Source organism: Sinohyriopsis cumingii, chromosome 12 (genome assembly GCF_028554795.1).
Source record: "Sinohyriopsis cumingii isolate HCF-2022 chromosome 12, ASM2855479v2, whole genome shotgun sequence".
NCBI lineage: Eukaryota > Metazoa > Mollusca > Bivalvia > Unionida > Unionidae > Sinohyriopsis > Sinohyriopsis cumingii.
Window position 1 is genome coordinate 67,652,274 of NC_142972.1, and position 22,742 is coordinate 67,675,015.

General features: G+C 36.3%; 2 protein-coding genes across 2 annotated transcripts in view; both read right to left on the reverse strand.

Annotated features, from left to right (window-relative positions):
• Positions 1–22,742, reverse strand: part of LOC149786638 (thymidine phosphorylase-like) — a 257,020-nt gene that overhangs the window by 179,161 nt on the left and 55,117 nt on the right. The gene's annotated exons all lie outside the window — the stretch shown is intronic.
• LOC149786642 (uncharacterized) lies at positions 12,754–13,770 on the reverse strand. The gene has a single exon (XM_089975959.1). It carries the CDS (start codon positions 13,768–13,770, stop codon positions 12,754–12,756), a length of 1,017 nt encoding a protein of 338 aa, XP_089832085.1.

Genomic DNA, 22,742 nt, shown 5'->3' on the forward strand with positions numbered 1-22,742 from the left:
TATTAACCGACACTCTAAAATCTACAGCAGAAATGTCCAACAGCTTATTTGAATGTCCCACATGAGGAAATGTCCATAGTCCATATCTTCTGGAAAGTTTTGGATCAGAATTTCATAATCTGTAGATCATGTACTGTGCACTTGTAGTAACCAAAAATGTCATTTCCATCATAAATTTGCTTGTTTATGGAAATATATTTTAATTTAGTACTTTGACAGAGTGTGGCAGACTTTAGTACCACTTTCGTCTTGGTCTATTGAAGCAATGTGTTTACCATTCAAAGCTTCAAAGTCAATCATACAGATCATACCTCCAGTCTATGTCAATAGTTCCCATTTTCACCACTTTGTTTATTTACCAGATGAGTGCTTACTCTGAAATTATGAATGATAAAGCTATATTTTCATTCGTAACATCTCAGTCAATTTTACTCATTTGATCAACATAAACTGTTGGTAAGTTTCTGGTCAGGAGTGGCCCAGGTGACAGAAAGTGGATGGGCATCAAAAGCATCCAAAATTGACCCCGATTCCAAGAAACACAAGAGCAAATAGTGTGTTCACTGCTTCTATACTTCATGGACAGACCAGTTTTCATGGCAGCATATATTGAAAAAGAAAATGGAAGACACGGTTTATTTCTGCACAGGATTTCTCAAACTGCAGATTGAAAATCTATTCATGTCTGGTCCAAGAATGAAGGACTTACCTGTTAAGACTTGCCTCTTACAAGTGAACAGATGTAACTTCCCTTTGTCTTATTCTAATATGGATGTTGATTTATGTTTTTGATAAAATAATATGAAGCTAGATTTGTTTCACTTTTGCTTTACATCTTACTCATTTCGTATAGGCCTAACGTGTCAATCACAATTCAAAATTTTTTTTTGTTAACATTTGAATGTTTAGGGCCTACATGTCTGTTTTTTATTATCTTGTATGCTTTCCTGATGCATAATAAACACCACGACCTGCGTGTGTTGTATTTGCTTCATATTATGCAACACCTGGCTCACAATCTCACATCTCTTTTTATCTATCTCCTTCTCATTCATTTACTTACATTTTTCTACCTCAATGCATGCAATCAGGTATCACACATACCATGACTTATAACACACATCACACCTAAAAATACCAATTGTCAAAAAAGGCCAGACTTAATAAAATGTACTTATCACGAATGGATACAAAGAGTTGGACAGACAAGAATAATGCTACAGTATATCTCACATCCATTTTAATTTTTACGCCATGATGAAGCAGAACACTCCTGACTCAGATTCTTGTTGGGCAAAATATTTATTGCATTTTATTATTTTCAAGCTGAAACAATATCAAAATGTATCAATATAAATGCAAAATCTACATTGCACGCAAGCAGTAAAATCTTCAAAGTGTATCAAAAGCTACAGAAATCGACTAGAGGTAATCTGTTTCTGACAATATTTATCAAGTAGACATGTACTACATATCAGATACAAACTAAACTTGGGGGAAAACCAGCTTCATGTTGACTAGTAAATACATGTAATATGTCTGATACATTAACATCAAGAAACATATACACAACACCGAAGGTTCCCTTCAAAGCTGTTCATCTCCCTTATATAGACTGGGATGTCATGTGAATGAAAAAACATAAAATATGATACACATTAAACAGTAAATTTCAAAATGGCAATGTATATCATCAATACAACATGAGAAATGGCAATGTATATCAATACAACATGAGAAATGGCAATGTATATCAATACAACATGAGAAATGGCAATGTATATCAATACAACATGAGAAATTCATTATTAAAATCATTTATGAATCAAATGTTATAATGATCTGATTTGTTAATAGAAAGTTAAAACCCACATATGGAGGATCAGACCGTTACTGTAATTTGGCCAAGAAGTGCAGCAAGGGAAGCAATGGAAGCTCTGAGCTGGATATATAAGAAATGGTTGTTTACAGCTAAGTACAATTCATTAGCGTTGTTTACAGCTGAGTACAGTTCATTAGTTTTGTTTACCGCTGAGTACAATTCATCAGTGTTGTTTACAGCCAAGTACAGTTCATTAGTGTTGTTTACAGCCAAGCACAGTTCATTAGTTTTGTTTACAGCTGAGGACAATATGTTAGTGTTGTTTACAGCTGATGACAATTTGTTAGTGTTGTTTACAGCTGAGGACAATTCATTAGTGTTGTTTACAGCTGAGTACAATTCATTAGTGTTGTTTACAGCTGAATACAGTTCATTTGTGTTGTTTACATCTGAGTACAGTTCATTCGTGTTGCTTACAGCTGAGTACAGTTCATTAGTGTTGTTTACAGCTGAGTAAAAATCGTGAGTAATGAGATACAGGATGCATAAATAATTCAAACAAGTCCTGCTGTAAACATTAAACTGCAAACTAGACGGAGTGTAATTTCTGATGAACCCATATTATTGGGAAGCACAGCAGTGACTTTTCTGGATACAATGGCAGTATTAGCAGTTTCTAAAAGCTTTGGTTTAAAATTTTAATTTTCATAATATTTACAACATCTTTTCATAGAATCTCATCATACATGGAATGAATAATTATAAAGCTATCAGTTTGTTCTATGCATGCTAGCTCATCCCTTTTTACATTAGGCAAGGTCACAGTAACTAAAATTCCGTGTTCAGATTTTTAAGGGTTTTTTCCTTTGCTTTTTTAAGTAAATATGCTAAATGCCACTGATAGATTCACGTCAAATTAACATGACTCTTTTAATGACACGTTTACACCATCAGAGTACGAGATTTGCATAAGGGTTTTGGTAAAAGTTTTTCGTTTGTTTATATTTACTAAACGTGATTACCTTCATGCCTGAGATGAATTATTATGAAGGTAATACAGACCCTAAAATAGGTAATGTTATTAAATCTGCATTCATTTGTAGTCCATTCACATTTGCATTTTAACTAATCAGGATTTTATCTAATGATATGATCTTCCCCTTGTCACCAAAACAATGAAGGGACTAGAGAAAAAGGGCGACTGCAAAAAGACTATAGTTCATTATTTACCCAACACTTAAATATCCAGCTCTCCTTCTTCCTGCTCCACTCTGGTCTGTATCAAGATCAAAATCCTGGTAAGTTTCTTCCCCTACTTGCATAAAAGCATTAGCCCAGTGGTTTCCAACCTTTTCCACTATAAGGACCCCTTCTTAACTTCAAATATGTTGTATGGTTCCCCACACACTAACAGTTGTACTTTTAGTCCTCCTTGGAATAACCCTGCAGACCCTAGGGTCAACAGCCTACAGGTCAGGAATCAGTGCATTATTCTTTTGACCACTGCAGCTAAATTGATTTTCTAACCCAATAAACAAATGTATTTGTGTTTCATTTTGTGTATCATTCAACCTTCTACCCTTTGCATTTGTTCTCTATTAATTCATATTGCATTCATTATTTTATCTATGTTCATTTCACATTCTGTTTTTATTTCAATGATAAGTACCTATTTCAAGGTCTATACAATTCATTCCGTCAGATGCACACCCAGTCTTTCCAACTTGCAATCTAGGTCATGTGTTGTAAAGCTGTTATCATCTTGGGTTTTACATGACCTCCCTGATAAAAACTTTGTTCACTTATAAAGTTACTCTTTAAATGCTAAAACTATTAAATAAAATTTTAAAATATGAAGAGTATTAAATTGCTGCTACAGTTAAGATGATTGACAATTTATAACAAAATATAGAAACTGTATCTGGCCATCCTGAATTATTTTTTGTATGTCACCTGGCTGTTTCCTCTACTGTAATCAACTTCACTCAGCCATAGTAAGCTACATCTAATGCATTCAGTTTACAATGGTGTGCTGATGGTAGAAGAGAATCTATGCTAGGATCAGCAATGGGACCAGGAAATATAAGCCATAAGATTGCATGGTTTGTCTTCTCTGACAAGATATAATGCAAATGCCAACCAGAAAATTATTTTCCTCACTCTCACTAACTACTGTCTTTTTACCCAAAAGCCATTATATTTGTATTCAGACTCCTGAAAACAATTTATGTCAATATAGTAAAAGGACTTAAATATTCAGGTGGAGTATTGATAACAAGACTTTTTTAGGTTGTTACTGTGGTGGCCATATTACACGTCCAAGTGAAACCATTTTCATCCAAGTCCAACCAGACATTAAAATAAGTCTTCTGGTAATAACCCAATCTCAATATGCTTTCTGTTTAGAAGGAACAGCAAAGACATGATTTTCAAAATAGCTGCTGTAGTGGCCATATAAGAGATTAAATCAGAACCAATTTAATTTAGACTAAGCAGACATCATAAATACTTTATTCAAAACCCCACGTTGATACGACCTTTCAATCAGGAGATATAACAATAACAAGATTTTCAAAATGGCTATTATCACAGCATACTAGTCTTAACAAGCACCAGTTTCATTTAGGATCAATCTGACCTTGGGATGGAACGATGTGTAAATTTTCATGCCATTTCTCAATATAGTTTATGATATGTAGCATTAAAGGACTTGTACTAATAGATGACTGATGTCAGATGATGGATAACAGGCCATCCCATTAACTGTTCTGGTCTCTGACAATTCAAGCTAAAAGTTACTAAAGGGCATGCAAGTAATTTCTATCTTTGAATACAATAAAAATTTGTGAACATGATACAGTTTTGTTTTCTATTCCAAACTTTAGTGAGAGGAGAAGCTGTCATTCTTGTTTAAGCCCTTGTTCATATAATAGCCCTGACACATCATCTCTTCTCTAGCTGTGTATTAAACTTCCTTTACATATTTTGACTCCTATTACATATCCTGAACTTACCAGTACATGCATAATGTTGTACATTTAAAAGGCAAATATGGAGGGAAGTATCTCATTTTATGATCATGCATACTAAAAACACAATTTTTAGTAAGTCGGATCATTAATAAGAAGATATAAAAAATTTCTGGTTGGTGAAAGTTTAGTTGCTTAATCCATGTTTTATGCAATTAATCTACTTGTTTTCAGCAAAACTTCTGACCATTTTGCTGCACACAAAAAACATTATCTTTACTTGAATTAACAGTTCTATTAATACACCTCTGCAATTATGAATGTTGGCTCATTCTGGGGTACCATATTACATATCACCAAACTAAGCCTAAATCAAGGGAGGTAATGCAGTCTGTAATTTTGTATAATTTAACCCTTGTCACTTTAGCACCTGATTTTGGTGAAAAACAACTTTAACATAAAAACAGATTTTCCATTTAAACATACTGTTATATGAAACTATTAAAATTCTACTTACTGAAGATTTATAAAGAACATTTAGTCACTGCTGAACACAAAATAATATACAGAACAAAATAATTATCAGTTCTTGGTTTCCTTCATTTTGCAAGTTTTTTTAATAGTTTTTTTTTCCCTCATTAAAACAATTTTATGAAGTTTACTACAGAGTTTTTCAAAATGGTTTCTGCAACCATACTTTATCTACATAAAATATTTATATTAATTAATGGTGAGAAATTCGTTAAAACAACAACAAAAATTTGTATATTCAATACTAAAGAGAGAACATTCTGAGTTTGACCTTTATTAAGTCAACAGTGTAAATCTGGCATAAGGAATGTATGGGCAACAGGCTGTATTTTAACCCACAACCTGGTTTTATCCAGTTATATTTACATCATGCAGGTACATTTCAAAATTACTATGTGGCCCACACCCAAGGGAAAGCTGCACATGCCTGATGTAAATTTTCATTGAATATCACATTTCACAACACACTTGGTGTTTAATTTTTAACCAAAGATGTTTTATGACCCACGAGAGCATTATTCATGTAATATATTCACTCAAAGGATATGTAGACAAATTGTAATGAGGGACTGTAGCCAGTTATCTTCCCTTAAACCAAAAGGGGGCAGCATTAAACAAAGTGGTCCAAGATTCTTTCCAGCATACTTCCTGCTTAAAAATCAAGCGATAAAAGATAGCATCTTCATCTTGCTTTTATAAAATGTCTCATTTGTATAGATCATGGATGTTGATGCACGTATGGGCATATTATACTCATTGTACATATGGGCATATTATACTCAATGAACGTATGAGCACAGTACACACATTGTACGTATGGGCATATTATACACAATGTACATATGGGCATATTATACTCATTGTACGTATGGGCATATTATATTTACTGTATGTATGGGCATATTATATGCATTGTACGTATGGGCATATTATACACAATGTACATATGGGCATATTATACTCATTGTATGTATGGGCATATTATATTCATTGTATGTATGGGCATATAATAAGCATTGTACGCATGGGCATATTATACGCATTGTACATATGGGCAAAAAAAGGACAAGGCTAAGTTATCTTTGTGAAAAGAATGAGTTAATCGATAGGTAAGCAAATATTAGGGATGATTCGATATTGTATTCAAAAATGGAAAAACATATTTTCTCTATCCGCATAAAAAATAAAATAATCATTCTGACAGAATTAACTTTGTGAATATTTTCTGAAATTATTTTTCAACTGATTCATATCCGTAAAAGAAGACTATGCTTCTTATTTAAAATGGGTTTAATTTTATATTTATGATTTTAAGCCCATACAGGGCACAGAGAGAGAGAGAGAGAGAGAGAGATGTACATGTGTGTTTTGTGTGTGCATGTGTGTAAAATGATATATGTCAGATTTACTAGAAATGAAATGTTTTATTTTTTATTTTATTCAGTCACTAAAATATTTCTTGGAAGGGACAAAAAGAGAAAATCATCATGGTCCAAATAAAGTTGTATTGTTCTTGGTGTGTTAAATTCAGTTTTGCAGTGACAGTTTACAACAAGATTTACAGTCTGACTATATATCCCTGTTTGTTTGGACCCCCCTACCAATTTCAATAACGAAAACATTTAATGTGATAAAAAGTGCACAGAACTAAGTCAATTGAATCATTTATAATTTCTAACCTGACAGTGACCAGAATGGCACTAATGCTGGCATCCCCAGCACCTTTCATGCTAGATGGACTTTCCATACAAACACGGTGGAATATTGCGCACACTATGGGCTAGTGTATTTCCATCAGACAACATAATGACGTAGTTAATCCTATTCGGTAACTGCCTAACAATTCCGTAAATTACCATAACATTGAAAGCTTGGAATTATATCCCTTTGCACACATGAACATAGAAATTAAACTGCTTATTAAATCTACATGAAAGGCAAATTTGTGTTGTCAGTTTTTTCCTTTGCTTGCTTAGACATTGTCAAAATCGAAAGCAGATGACATTTGCATGTACATCTGTAGTCATGCACACACCCCTTTGCTGAAAATGGACTTGTCCAGGAACTGGAAATGGATCTTGATATTAAAAATGTCCATTAAGAATGAAACATGCAGATGATGACGGTATTAGGGCCACTCTACTCACAGTCAGGTTAGAAATTATCAATCAATGAATGAATCAACTAAGTTCTGTGCACATTTTATCACAATAAAGATTACCATTTTTAAATCAGTTGGGGGGGGTACAAACAAACAGGGAGGTACAATAAGACTATAGAATATTACATTGGGTTTTGTCACAATAGAACATTGTTTCTGATTTCCACACACACACACATACACACATCTCTTCATTTTCTAATCATTTATTTGTGCAAGTCCGGATTCTTTTTGATTGATCAACAATATATTGTTCTGCCTAACGATCAACTCCGAGAGTAGTGAATGGGGCCACCCTAGCCTCAATGGGAATTATCATTACAGAGACCCCTGGGCCACTCTAGCCTCAATGGAAAATTAACATGGAGAAAAATCGTGGGCCACTCTAGCCTCAAGGGGAATTTAACATGGGAAATAGTCTTGGGCTACTCTAGCCTCAAGGGGAATTGAACATGGAGAAAAAACCCTGGGCCACTCTAGCCTCAAGGGGAATTGAACATGGGATTTTTTTTTTTAATTTTTTTTAAATCTAAATTTAAATTTAAATTTAAAAAACGGGTAGGCAATTGAATAAAGTCATTCTCTTTTCGAGAAATATGGCTGGCCCTGAAAAGGGCCTTTGGGTTTATGTTAATGTATCCATTAACATAAAGGGCACCGCATTGGTCTTTTTCTTGTCCTTAGGCTGCGTTTCACTGTAGGACCGTAAATCAGGACTCTTTTGAGGCATCCTTGTCTTTCTACGTAGATCCTACGTATCCACAGGCTGGTATTTGTCCTGTGGACAAAGGTCCACTTGGATCGGACATACATGGGTATGTCCGTCCGGAACATCATGGAAGACACAAGCGTAGAAGATTGCACATCGGTCCACATCTTGAAGCGACGAGAACAAGTGAATCAATGCACTGAACTGCGCTTATTTATAGGTAGAGGTAGGATTGAAACGGATTGAGTTCATTCACCAATCCAAACACGCGTTACAAAATTCAGTCAACCCGCATCCAATCCGAAGAGATTAGTCTGTGACGTCAGTTCGTCTATATAGATTCGCTAGCGCTTGTGTGCAGTCAATCTATGCGACAGTGATTCAACATGACGGAAATTCAGAAAACGATCCATTGGGGTGCACCAGCAGGGGAGACCGCCCAAGGGAACCCGGACTTACTTTCAGAAGAGGTACATTGGGATTTTGTGGATTTTCTTACCTCGCAAGAATTTGTTCCGGAACCTTCGTCTCATTCTTCATTACCGCAAGTGGAGAATTTTAGACAGACAGAAAGAAGAATTGGAGAAATTTATGCAACGACAAAAGGAAGCGGAACAAGCTTTTCTCCTACAGCAACAGCAACAGCAACAAGAAGAGGTAAGAAAAAAACAACAGCAACAACAGCAAGAAGAAGTAGCAGCAAAGAAACAAGAGGGTGAAAATCAAACGGCTACGGTACTGTTGGACATTTTAGCGGAGTTAAGAAGTCTGAAACAAATGTATCAGACTTCTTTATCACGACCGAAGAGAATACGACCTTCCCGAGCTAAACACGCCAACCCTGTGACTAAGCCTATCGTACCACCCTTAGTGATTTCAACCCAATCATCAGAAGTAGGCCTTGGCCGTGGCAAAGGCTTAAGGCAGTTAAAGTTGATTGGTTAAACTCACTCCTACACCATAAAGAAAAAAGGCCCTTTTCAGGGCCACCCACATTTCTCGAAAAGAAATACAATTTCAATTTGCCAATAACTCAAAAATAAACCCCACCCATTTTACCCTTATAGTACGTGTCTGTGTATGAGTGCGAGAGTGTAGCTTCTTATTTTAAAATCAAAACTCAAAGACACTTACCTTATATCATTAATGTATTCTTTTCTCCATAGTTACAATCCAATTCACAATTCACAACAGAACACTTTAATTAAAAGTTCATTGACTTCTTCTTTCTCCTTGTTTAGTCTCTCTGCTTTTGAATTTCTTCACCGTTTTTTCCTCATTTTCTTCCCTTCTTCTTTTCTTCTCCTGTTTCTTTGCCTCTTTTAAATAGAATTGTCTTCTTTCTTCCTCTTCTTCCTCTGAAGAATCCCTCTCTTCTTTCGAAGAATCTCTCTCTTCTTCCGAAGAATCCCTCTCTTCTTCTGAAGAATCCTTCTTTTCTTCTGACTCCTCTTGTTTCTTTTTTGGGCAATCTGGAGACCAATGTCCTTTTACTTTACAATAATAACAGGTATCTTGACTTTTGTCTTTTTTAGCCCCTGTTTTTTTTTTCTTTTTTGACGGTCTGGACACTCTGAAGACCAATGCCATTTCTTCTGACAGATATAGCAAGTATCCTGACTTTTATCTCGAAAGGAAGGAGAGTAGTCCGTAGGCTGGTCTGAAGAGAATTTTCTAATGACCCCTCGCAAAGCTCTGACGAAACGTTCCATCTGGGTAGTCTCTTCCATCGTTGTGCTCGGTTTGAGAGTGAAATGAATAGTGAAAGGACAAGACACACACCCTTTTATATACGCTGGTTTGTCATGACTATAAATTAGTCTATGGTGTTTAAACTTTAGTCATTTGACGTTTTTCACTCAAGATGAAACGATCCTATTCATTCGAGAAGAAAGAAGAAGAAGAAGAAAGTAAGAGGCAGAAACGTGATCTAACGCCTCGTACCAGGGCTGAAATATTGGCACAAATTCATGCCAGTGATTTTGAAGAGGACATGAGTGAACCAGAATCAGAACCCTCTAAACCAAGTTCACCACCCTTAGTCAACCCTGAAAAGTACTATTCCATTCGAGAGACGGAAAAGCGCTCCTCTAGAAAATTTAGAACCACGGCTTACACCTACACAGTGAAGTTTAAAGATTTCAAGGCCGACGTACACTTGGAGAAAGCAGAAGGGTTTATCACCGAGATGTGGGATTCTTTGCTCACCGCACTCAAGCGACAATGTCAACCCAAAGAAGACGATCGCTTGACACTATCCATAGATCACGACGGTTTGAAATCCCGTTTGGATCGAGTTTAGCAGACCCGCAGAACTAACCCCTTCCAAAGTCATGGACAAGATTCAACACGTACAACAATCTAATGACCAGTTTGACATCACCGATGGTAAAGCCACACTGAAAATGGCCCACGTCTCTCCTCCTCAAGGGACTGGACGCAAAAAGATGTTATTGGTGGACGACCTTCGCAACACCAAAACAAGTCTCGTCCGAATTAACAACCCTCAAGACCAGATGTGTTTAGCTCGAGCCGTCGTGGTGGGACGAACCTATGCCAACAAGAACGACACGGTAGAATGGAAAAGAGCCTGGAAAACTATTCGACAATCGGACCGAGCCAAACAACGAAACGAAGCAGAACTCCTGTTGCAACAAGCTGGTCTGTCCAAAGACACACCCTGTGGCATTCCTGAGATGCAAAAATTGCAAGATGCCCTAGCTCCACGCTACACCTTGAAAGTGCACCCTCAAGAAATGCGCGGACCTCTGTTGTTTCGAGGCAAAGACTTTAAGGACGGAAAATACATTCATGTTTATTATCACGATGACCATTTCGATACCATTACCACTATCACCGGATTCCTGGGATACAGATATTACTGTGAGAAATGTGATTATGGTTATAACAATCGAGAGCAACACAAGCATTGTGGATGGAAATGCCCAGGATGTTTGGCCTCTCCACCCTGTCTGAGCGAAGAACCAGTGCCTTGTTCGACTTGTCTGGGCACGTTTGTCAGCCCTACCTGTTACCAACAACATTTGAAAACACAAGGTTCACAGAAGAAATGTGCTTGTCAACTCCTGAGATTGTGCCCTACGTGTAGACAAGGCATACGTACCAACAGTACCAAGGCACACGTATGTCGAGGAACGAAAAAATGTCACATTTGTCACCACATCGTCGACTTGGAACACCAATGCTACGTGCAAAAATGCCAACCCCCACCAGAGAAAGAGGACGGTCACAAGAAGAAAAGCAATTTAATCTTTTTCGATTTCGAATGCATGCAAGAGACCGGCATTCACATTCCTAATTTCTGCGTGGCTCATCGAGCGTGCGAGAAGTGCATTCAAGAACCTATCTTCAGTCATTGCCCTCACTGCAGCAAGATTCCTGGAGGGCGTGAAAAAATCTTTCGAGGACCGAACACGTTAGCCGATTTTGCCCAATGGGTCTTAGATCCCATCGACAAGACGTGATAGAATATTGTTAACGTCGTCCTTTGTTGCGTATCTTGATAAATCACGTACATCAAATTTTTCTCGATCTAGTATCTTTTTTATTGTTCTCGCTAGCAGAGATCTACCGTAAATATCAACCATTATATTGTTGTCGTTGATTCAATTTACTTGATGTATATTCATGAACGGCTTTGTGGTATGGTTTTTTTGATCTAGATATCGCAGACAGAATATTTATTGCTTCATCACCGCATATCGGAGGATCATCTAGAGTTTGTATCGGTAACGTAGAATACCACGCTGGTATGTTTATTTGATTCACGTATTTCAAGAATTCCACAGGCGGGGGTAATCCGTACGAGTCGGCGTAGATAGCCTCGCGTGGATTAATAGCGTATGCTACCCAGTGAGTGCCTGGTCCGATGTTTTTATCTAGATTTATAATTCCTGTCTCGTGTTTATTCGGACGGGGTGGTAATTGATCTCGCATGAATACGCCTCTAAAGAATTTTATTTTTTGTTTTTTTGCGGCATTAATTAAATCGTAATTTGACATCCGGGTTATCTTCTCCACGCCGCGGGTGTTCCTGGTAGAATCGGTCCCCGTCCGTAATACCACGGAGGAGTCCCTGGCAATCGGAGTCCTCGTCCTTTTTTTTATGTATCTCCCACCGGTGATTTTATCAATAACCTTTGACCCAACACCAGTGGCGGCGCCCAGCGCAATGGCTTTTGCAACAGCCGGTGCAGCAGCGGCGGCTATTGCAGGTAATGAAGCTAATTTTGCTGCGAGTAATGCGGGTATCGCGGCTAATAATGGAAAAAACCCACCTACCTTAACCATATCCCTTAACGCGGATGGCGATAACACGATTTTTATTCCAGTATTCGATAATTTGGCTCTATTGAAATGTTTTTGTTGTGTTCTTGTCAGGGGTAGTTTATTTGGACCGCCCTGAATCTGATCGTGTTTTAACGTCAATTTGGTCCCGCATTTTCTCGCTGAATCTGATTGTAGTTTCTTTATCTGACTCTGAGTCAGGGTCACACTAACATGATCATACGGCATTCTATAATTGTAGGTTGAATCTAAATTACATTTTTTCCACAGGAGCATCGATTATCCTCATTTTGCCCTCGATGCCCTCGAGAATCATTGTTCTATCGCTGAGTATGACAGCAACGGCTCTAAATGCAACAGGACCCGGATTATCTATCCTGATCTTGAGGTGAATATCAACGACGGATTGTTTTATTAAGTCCATGTGTTCCAGCGAAAAATAGTAGATCGGATAGAAATTCCTGAAATCCAGCTGAGATATCTGCAATCCGGTATCTATATTTTGATCTCGTCTCATGTAACTCCAGAGGCGATGATAACCACGTGCTACTGATCCATCTGTGTAATTTAATTGAATTTCCTCAACCGGCTCCTGATGTCCATTTACTCTTAGTGATACATCGCTGGCATTGAAATGATCAAAAATCATATGGGTTTGAAGTTGACTATTCACTCGATCAGCTCGTTGAAGAGCAATGAAGATATGTCTTGGTGCGGATACACCTTGCTGAGATGCTATATGCCAGGTGAAATTACCGCTAATATTGCTTTGAATACTATCTGTGTACGTCGTCAACCACGACATCACCGATTTACCACCTCGATCCATAAACGATAATAGATTTCTCTCTTCGTCTATCGATGGTGTCATTGATGGCATCCACAGTGTCAGTTTGGTTAATACAACCTTGCCATTATTGTCTGCAGCTCCAGTCCTCCAGATAGCATCGTTACTGTCGCCTTTTCGGTAAAAAACAACCGTGTGTTTGGCTCCAAATATAACCTTTCTAAAATCTCTACAAAAACCAAAGATATGGGATAGCGGAATAGCGCATGAAAATCTTTTCACATCTCCTTCCAGCATAGCCGTGCGAACAGCAAATCCTAGATTATAATTCGCAATAGAATCATGAACAACATGAAAAGGAGCTGCTGGTTTATCTATTGTTCCGGCTGCAGCATCGGCAACAACATTGGCATGCGCCAGCAATTGCACTAAACTGAATTGTTTGTTTTCGGCAGCATTCGAATTATCCTTGGTGAACATCATACTAGGATCAGCCGATCTGGTAAAATCATCTGAGTATCTCGCTAGGCCTATGATCGTGGTTGCTACATCAACGTTGTCACTTATTGTTTCGATTTCTCTACCATCGATCATGTACGCTGCGCTCTTAAACAACGCCATAATACCATTGTTGACCAATCCAACCTTGACATCCGCGGCGTAATTAGTGATCGTTTTTCACAATCCGACCAACGACCTCGATATATGCCTCACACGGGAGAAAATATCTCGTCGTATCTTGTACTTGTAATTCTATTCTGCTAGGACTATTTGGTGTTATCGCGTCGTATGAATAATACTGATAATCTCGCACTGAGTCGTCTCTCTCTATTGGTTCATCTAGCTTGAATGCTTCATTGGATGCGCGCGAGAACATGTCTTTATAAAATATCTTTATCCTCTAAAACGAAGACGTCCTCCAAATGCACTAGTACTGATTTCTTGTTGTATTTGTTCTAGCGCCTGTTGTGGTTGTTCTAGCACCAGCGATGTTAGTTTTTTTATTAGCTGCGTTGTTTATGATCTTGCTGACATCGCCGGGCATCCCAGTAGTGATAGGTAGTTTATCTTCAGGTTTTGGTTTTCCTCTTACCAATCGTGCAACTCTATCTTTAATAGCCTCATATGCCTTACCAGCAACATCACCAGCAGTACCTATCACTTTATCACGAACAACACCTATTGCTTTCGACGATAATTGTTTGGCTAACGGGCCGACCTTAGGAGCTATTCGACTGAAAAATTTAATTATTGAATCAAATGTCCCCGATCCATACTTGAGTTTGTACATGGGTAACCTTGAATTCATAACACGAACCTGTGTCGCTCTCTGATGGCTCTTATGAACGACCATTTTTATTTATAATCTGATTATTTAATCACTGCGATAATCATCTACGAGTTCATCAATGAGATCACGATAGATAGATACATCAATAACCTTTTCCTGAAATAATCTTCTACAGATATCTGCTGCCTCGTTTATTATTTCACGTGAATTATTCCCGGCTCGTTTTCCACCAACAAGAACCTCTAACCGAGATACATCATTAATGACGCTATCGGGACAAATTGTGTATCCTCTACCTGTCTTCGGAGTACCGAGAAATGATCCTAGCCATCCAGTCTCTTCGGGTACATCCTGGAATTCTTCTTCGGGTGATTGTGGTCGTATAGGTTGTGCCGATGAGGGTTGTCTGTATCTGTATATATCTTTTCTGAATTTGATATATTCTTCATTGGATAAATCGACTTTGGTATCTTTTCCAGCGAAAAATACAACAGGAATCCAATCAGCCTCGGTGATTTTATCTTGATATTTTTTTGTATGTATTTATCTTTTTCGTCATATCCGAATGCAGCAATACGATTTATTTTGGTTGGATCGGCAATATCCTTCATGGCAGCAACATAGAAGAAATTTTTGGGATTTATCCCCTGCATTGTTGATTCATCAATCGGAATATCAATTTGTTGTTGCACAGGTTGAGATACCGCATCAATGAATTTTGCATAATCTGGATCGTTCGGTTTTACCGATGTAGATCTCTTGGATGCGCTATATAACAATAATGGCCATTTTTCTTCCGTGAATTTAAATGTGGCAAATTTGGGATTTACGTATTTTTCTCGATTATCGTAATCCCTAGCTATATCGATTAATTTGTTTGGGTCTTTGATATCTTGAAGAGTTTCTTCGGTAAATATCTCATATGGTTTAGGTTTACGTGGTTGCACAGGTTGAGGTGCGACAGGTTGAGGTGTCACAGGTTGAGGTGTCACAGGTTGAGGTGCGACAGGTTGAGGTGTCACAGGTTGAGGTCTCGCAGGTTGAGGTGCCACAGGTTGAGGTCTCGCAGGTTGAAGTCTTCGAGTTGTTGATGCTATCTTTGTTTTATTGATGTAACTGACGTACTCATTATCAATCCTGTTGATGTTACGATACACATAGTATAGTATTTTATACCATTTATCACGACCAGGGGCAATATTAGCGTATTAGGGTTTCAACATGTTTTTTCGATCGTCAAATGATCTGTATGCGAATTCACCAAGATCATCAAGATTCGCTATTGTTCTTATTCTTGTTACCTCGTCATCCTTGAATTTGCCAGCGTGGGGAAGTTTCGTGATAGTTAGTTTCTCAATTCTTCTCAACAAGGGTAGTATTCCCTCCTTTGCTGCTTCTTTCGCTGCCTCAGGGTCTTTTATATCGCCCATGAACGCCATTTCCGTTGCTCTAGTTACTGGTTGAAATAATTCTTGTGTCGTCTCAGCGAATCCTTCCTTTGCTCTTTTAATCGCTTGTATTTTTTTTTTTACTTCCTTTTGCACAGGTAGATATTCCTCTATTGCTTTTAGTCGTTCTCGTGCTATTTTCGCGCTAAGTGATTCTCCAACATCCATATTATTTTATTTTCATTTTGTTTATTGAAATCGAGGATAAAAATGTAATTGATACAGTTATTTTATTCTATTTTGACAAAATAATTCCATAAAATCCATTTAAATACAACAGCAGCAGGGAAGGCATCACAGTATAGTTCGTCGACAAAATGTAATCAAAAAACAAAAAAATCCATGAGTATGATTAGTACGCAGCTAATCTTCCCAGCAGTGTTGATGAATGATTTGCGGATCAATAACGACGAAACCATTGTGGGAAGAGTCTATTCTCTAAATAAAATCGTTCTCCGGGTAGTGTTTTTTAGGTGTCGTTTTCAGACCACCGAAATGTCAAGGTCTGTCTGCCTTCCCTGCTGCTTAAAACACTTAAATCTTCTAAAATGTTAATGACCTAATGATTATTCTTTCTCAAAACATCAATAATAAATATAGCAACATCACAAAACATGCCCTAATGTGGGTCAATCCTCTGGAGAAACCTTAGTGATACATGTTATTGGACACGTAGGCCAGATATGATCTTTATTACACTCTATGAATCTTACTCTGAGAAAGAATAAAAAATAAAAATAAAAAAGTTCTTTACTACAACTCTTACTGATTCTGAATCAAGATCAGGAACTATGTCAGCATTAAGTAAATTGTTTCTATAAAGTTGTTTACGTCAAAATTTAAAACATCAGTCAGAACTGAAATCTATCCCAGTAAATAAAGTTGCATTATAATAGCAAGTAATGGAATAAAAAAACAAACTTGCAAACAAGCAATTAAATTTTATCAAATATAAATTAAATCCAAAATGCATAGCAGTACGTCCGTTTTGGATTTGTAACGTACGAATTTTACTAAGGCAAGATCAAACCATTTTATCAGAATCGTTTCAGGATGCTATACACAGACATTGATTCACTTCTTACTCATATCATCAATGGCGATTTTTATGTGAATATGGCATCTGACATACATGTAAAAGAATTTGACACCAGCGATTATCCAAAAGATCATTCGCTGTTTAGTGGCACGAACATACATGTTGTAAGCAGAATCAAAGACGAATGTGCTGGCAAGCCAATCGACGAATACGTAGAACTACGTCTTAAAATGAGCTCGATAATGGTTGGACTGCAGAGAAGCAAGAACATCACAAAGGGAAAAGGAGTTCCCTGGTTTTGATGCAAAAGATGTTATTAAACTGATTGGTAATCTTAAATGTACGTCATATATTTCGCAGTACTAGAGTGATAGCGCGGAAATGCCTTTGGTTATTTATATTCTTTCGAGTCTATGCTCTTAAAATAAGTAACAGAACAGTGTGAAGAAACCAAGCTTTGTAAAATTTAACAACTAATTTTTTTCCCTTGAATACAAATTTCAAAATGAGAAAAACGAACTTACCGTATTGTGTATTAAATCCACAAATAATCAAAGAATTAAAGAAACAAGTCCAAGTAATAAAAAGTCTTGAATAAAACAGTTCGAGTCTTACAAAAATGGCACTAACAGCTACCTCGCTTGGCGCTCAGCATTAAGAGGTTAGTGTTAGGACTGGTCGGCCTGGTGACAGGATAATGAAGAAGACCACGACATAGTGTGGACCTTTACAGATTTAAAGGCTGACACACCTGAAAATTTCACAAAGTGGGTGACAGCGGTTGCCGATTCGTTGGGTACATCTCCTGTCAAGTGAGAGCTGACAGCATCCATGTAATGGCATCTGTTGCCAGTGGTCCTGTGTATGTAATTATCCAGCATTTGTATTCAATATATTTATCTCTATTTACATGGTAGATACAAACAAAAAAAAATAAAACATAATGTCATTATTTATTGTATAAGATGGCAATAACTCATGTACAATAAACCCATTAAAAATATAAACAAACAAATAGCACTAGACTTAGTTTCCTTTTCTTGGAGAAGGGATAGGTGGTCTATGTGCTGCAATCTTGCACGCACAAGTGAATAGACCGCTAAATAGAGAAAAGAGAAACAGAGAAATAGGAAGAAACAAGATTGAATCAGACTAAAGCTGCTAAATTTAACTATTCGTTATAACTCAAACTTTCTTCATCAAATGTTTTCAGTCAGTACGACCGAGTAGCCTCAATATTTAAAAAATCTAATCAAAGTTAAGAACCATTGCAAAATTGTTTTATAAATTTTTAAATAATGCAGACAAGAAAAATACAATTGCCGATAACAAATTGAATAAATAAGTGCACAAAATATATAGAACGAATGAATACACAAAATTACAAAGAAACTAAACGAAAATTCAAAAATAAAGTAATTCAAACAAACTTATACAAACAAATTACAAGATAAGTTTGAAACAAAAATGAAAATATAACCAAAACTATACAAGAAATATAAAAACTAACACATTCTCACACGTTCCCGTCAAATTGACAGCTTTAGGATAGCATGCTGGCAAGAGTGGACAAAGAATGTGCTCATTGAGTAATACTGACAGTGGTAGTTTAAGGAAGAGCATAAATACCTGTGTTAAGTGTGAAAGCAAGTTTTATGCATATATTGATATGTTTTGGGACTCTTATAATACGTGTTTAGGCTCGAATAAACAGTAACACAAGAAAGAGTGAAAACAACAAGCTTTGAAAAATTTAACAAATAATTTATTTCCCTGGAAAAATAATGTAAAAAAAAATAAAAAATAAGAACACGAATAACATTTTTGAAGTTCTAATAATAAAATATTCTAAAGATTTCACGTTCCAGTCCCGACGAAGAATCCAAGATTGAAGGCGATGTCGTATGTTGTATCCTGTACTGTGTTGAAGTCTACAGTTCCTTGTAGAAACACAATAAATAATTCGGTGCTTGAATTAATCTAATTTCTTTGTTCAAGAATTCTGCATGAGCACTCGAAATATTTCCAGAGAAACGAATTAATCTTTTAGAATCCAAATCATTCCAAAAAACATTAAAATGTAATTTTCAAAATGACACAAGAAAAAAATCACCTTTACGTCCCAGTGTTTAGAAGCCCGACTGGGATTATTTCTCTAAAACGATGGTTTAAAACTTGAATATTGCGCAAAACATAGGGACGGATAAGGGTCACGTGATCATGTTTATATCATGTACTCTCAGCATGGCCCTGTCTGTCACGGAATTGTATAAATTCTTTTATTTATTAAATACATGTAGTCGGGTTTCGTTTCTTGTGTACAACGATACACGATTGTGATTTATGTATATTGCGTTGTATTTCGAAATAGCGAGTTCGGTTCATCATACGCCGCAAGTGCGAAGTGCTTTCAATGGGAAGAACCGAATGTCTTCAGTGCATAGACGATATCTGTGTATAAATACCTCACCGTAGGTAAAACTCTTTACATTACGGATAGTCTTGTCAGTCAGCGGTCTACTATAAAGACTTGCATATCTTCAACTGTATAGGTATGTAAGTTTATTAATTTCTTGTTTGTAAGATATACCTATTGTAACACCACGTTTATTTTTGTATGTTTGCTATGTAGCTTTGGTTTATGCAGTATAATGCACGTATTTCTATTCTTGTTTGCGATTTAGCAAGGGATTTATATTAATAAAATAGAGCTACATTTTTAAGAAATATTTAGTATAGTAGGATTCTCATCAAACTGGATTAGGTTTACTTCTGAATCTGTTGTTGTGTAATTATTGTTCCGGTAATGTAATCCGTATAACTTACAGTGTATAACTTCATTACGTTATTATGCCAGTGTCATGTATTGTACACGGTATTGGATATATTTTCAGCTGTTCGGAGTGTCCGGAGGGTCCGGAGTGTGTAGAGCTGTCTGGAGTGTCCTGAGTATACAGCGTGTCTAGAGTGTCTACAATGACCAGAGTGACCCGAGCGTTCAAAGTTATCAGAGTGATCGGGGTCGACGTGGTGCAAGCTGTAAAGCCAACCACAATTATAAACCGTAGCAGCCGTGAAGCTGAACTGTAGCAGCCGTGGAGCTGAAATAAAGTGTGCTGATGACGGAGTGTATCTCCTTACATATAATCAACTAGCCATTGGTAAATTTTGGGGTTCGTAAAACCAATTGTATCTTTCTGGACTGTAAAGATAAGTTGCATATCTGTCCCTTTTTATCACCATAATTTCACTACCTGAGTGAATTCATTTTACTACATGAGCAAAATTCTACATTATTTACTAGCTGAGTAAACTATATCTATATTTTGATTGTGAAATCGTTGCGAACCATTCTCCACTTGTCTTTGTATTTTGTAAAGAAATTTATTTGTATTTTTCATTATTAAGTCTGTGCGTTCTTATGTTAATTAAATTCAATATTTGGATTATATATACACGCACATATTCATAATTAATTGCTCATTCAAATCATTCATTATTAAACATCGTATTTATATCATCGTCAAAAGTGTTTCCTTGTGAATCCGGAAATCCCACCCAGTTATCTTGTTGCACTGACAAGAACCAATCATTTTACTCAAAGAATAAAATAAAAAAGTTGTTTATTTCACTAAAATCTATTTACAAGTGGAGGTTCACGTATCCAACACAGCCTTGATATCAACCTTATTATTCCCACAATAAAAATAAATGAAAAGAAACTTGTTCACTCGACTGTTAATAATTTTGAATTCATGTCGGGAACTAGGTCAGTTTTAAGTGTTTACAAAATGAACAGTCAAGGTCAAACTATTTTCTGCAATTTGTTGACATATGACATTAAAAAATAAAATGATTTGAAAACTCACAAACAATTAATTCAGATATAAATTAAATCAAATATACATAACAGGAATATAAAGCGAAGATAGAGTGCCGGTGAAAGACAGAAGACCAGTGAATCCACAGGGAAGAATACTCCAAGCGTTCTGGCAGGTGAAGATGAAAGTTTCAAACGTGATCACGTAAGTCAAAAGGTATTGGATGTGTTCAATTATGGAACTAGAAATTAGAAATGAATTATGGGCACGTATAGACGATAATTCGTGTTGAATACCTATATATTACAATTACTTATGGGTGATAAAATGTGAAAAATTCATCTTGAAAATCTGTCGGATGATATACGGATCAAGATTCACGCGGAAAACTTCCAAATACATTAAAATAACATAACTGAAAAGCAGAAGAGAGAGCAGAAAAATTGGACTGAAATTAGTTTTTATTAATCTTATTTCATTTCTCATTTCATTATCATATTGAGAGGTGGTGCTTGTGGGAATAAGTGTGTGTACAATATCAGTAATTTATGTTAGTAAATGTTATATTCTTTGTGTAGTTGCGCTGTTCGTCTTAACTTCGTCATCGTCCTTTCAGTGATTTTCGCCCTTCCTAAACATTCTCTCTCTCCTATTTCGAGTATCTGACTGTGTGTAGACGAGTTCGTGACACACTTTAAGACACTTAAAGCTTAAATTAAGAAAACAAGTTGAAAAACCAAATCAAGTATAATGTTTTATAATAAAAAAACATTGAAAAGGAAATCTTCTTTGAAAGGCAAACTAAAGAAACGAAAATAAAATACAAGATATACACAAAAATATTTACACGAATTGAAAAATGAAATTAGTACGATTAAAACCCCAAATAAAGTTCCAAGAACGAAATATTATTTAAGAATCAAATCTAGTGCAAGCTATAATAGCAAAGCTAAACAATTTGAAAACAAAATAATTGGAAAATAACAATTAAAAAATCAGGATGTGACATGCAGAAATGAATTAAAACATACCTAATATTAGGTACACACAAATGATAGAACGCATTTCAGAATGAGTAAGGTCGGCGTAAAGTTTGACATCTTTGGCGAGCAATGCAATATTAAAGAAAACATCCCACTTAGTACGTGGAGAAAGGACTAAATAAACAATGAATGAGCACGACAGAATGTTGAATAGTTTAAATTTCAAATCAGTACAGAAGCTAAAGCAAATGTAAGAATTTAAAAACGATTGGAGACACTTTGGATTATATCGTTGCGATACATCATTTTTTGTAAACATAAACTTTATTCGGAACACGACTGGAATTCATTCGGAATAATCTGTACTTTTGGCCTTGTGATAGAAAGTTTAGGACTATTTTTTATTAATTCACAATACGCAACGTTTTTATAAATTTTCACATTATATTTCTAGAGATTAGAAGTTTTGTTGCAGTTTACATAACTTATTGATTTTCGCTACTTTATGGTATTTAGTTTTTGACTATAGAATCGTAACATTATATTTGATGTTACTGATTCTAATTTGATGCAGGGCCATGAAGTCAATGAATCAGAAATGTAGTCCATTTCTCCCTCAATGTATATCTGAGGTTATTCAACTATGTAATACATACACATTATATATTCTTTAGTTATTGACGTTTCGGGTCAAGCTATACTACGAAGAGTTGAAAGAAACTTTTGATACGACAGAGTGTTACGTTAAAACTTGAAGTTGAATTGTAGGTGCAGTGCTTCCTGTCCAAGTGGTTCTACATTGTAAAAGTAATATGCAGAAAGAGACTTGTCAGTCTCCATTTATCAAGACATGTCAGTTTCCAGGTATCATGA

What these genes read in the sequence shown, in the direction of transcription:
- LOC149786642 (XM_089975959.1), bottom strand. Translation starts at nt 13,770, where the DNA reads ATGATGTTCACCAAGGATAATTCGAATGCTGCCGAAAACAAACAATTC.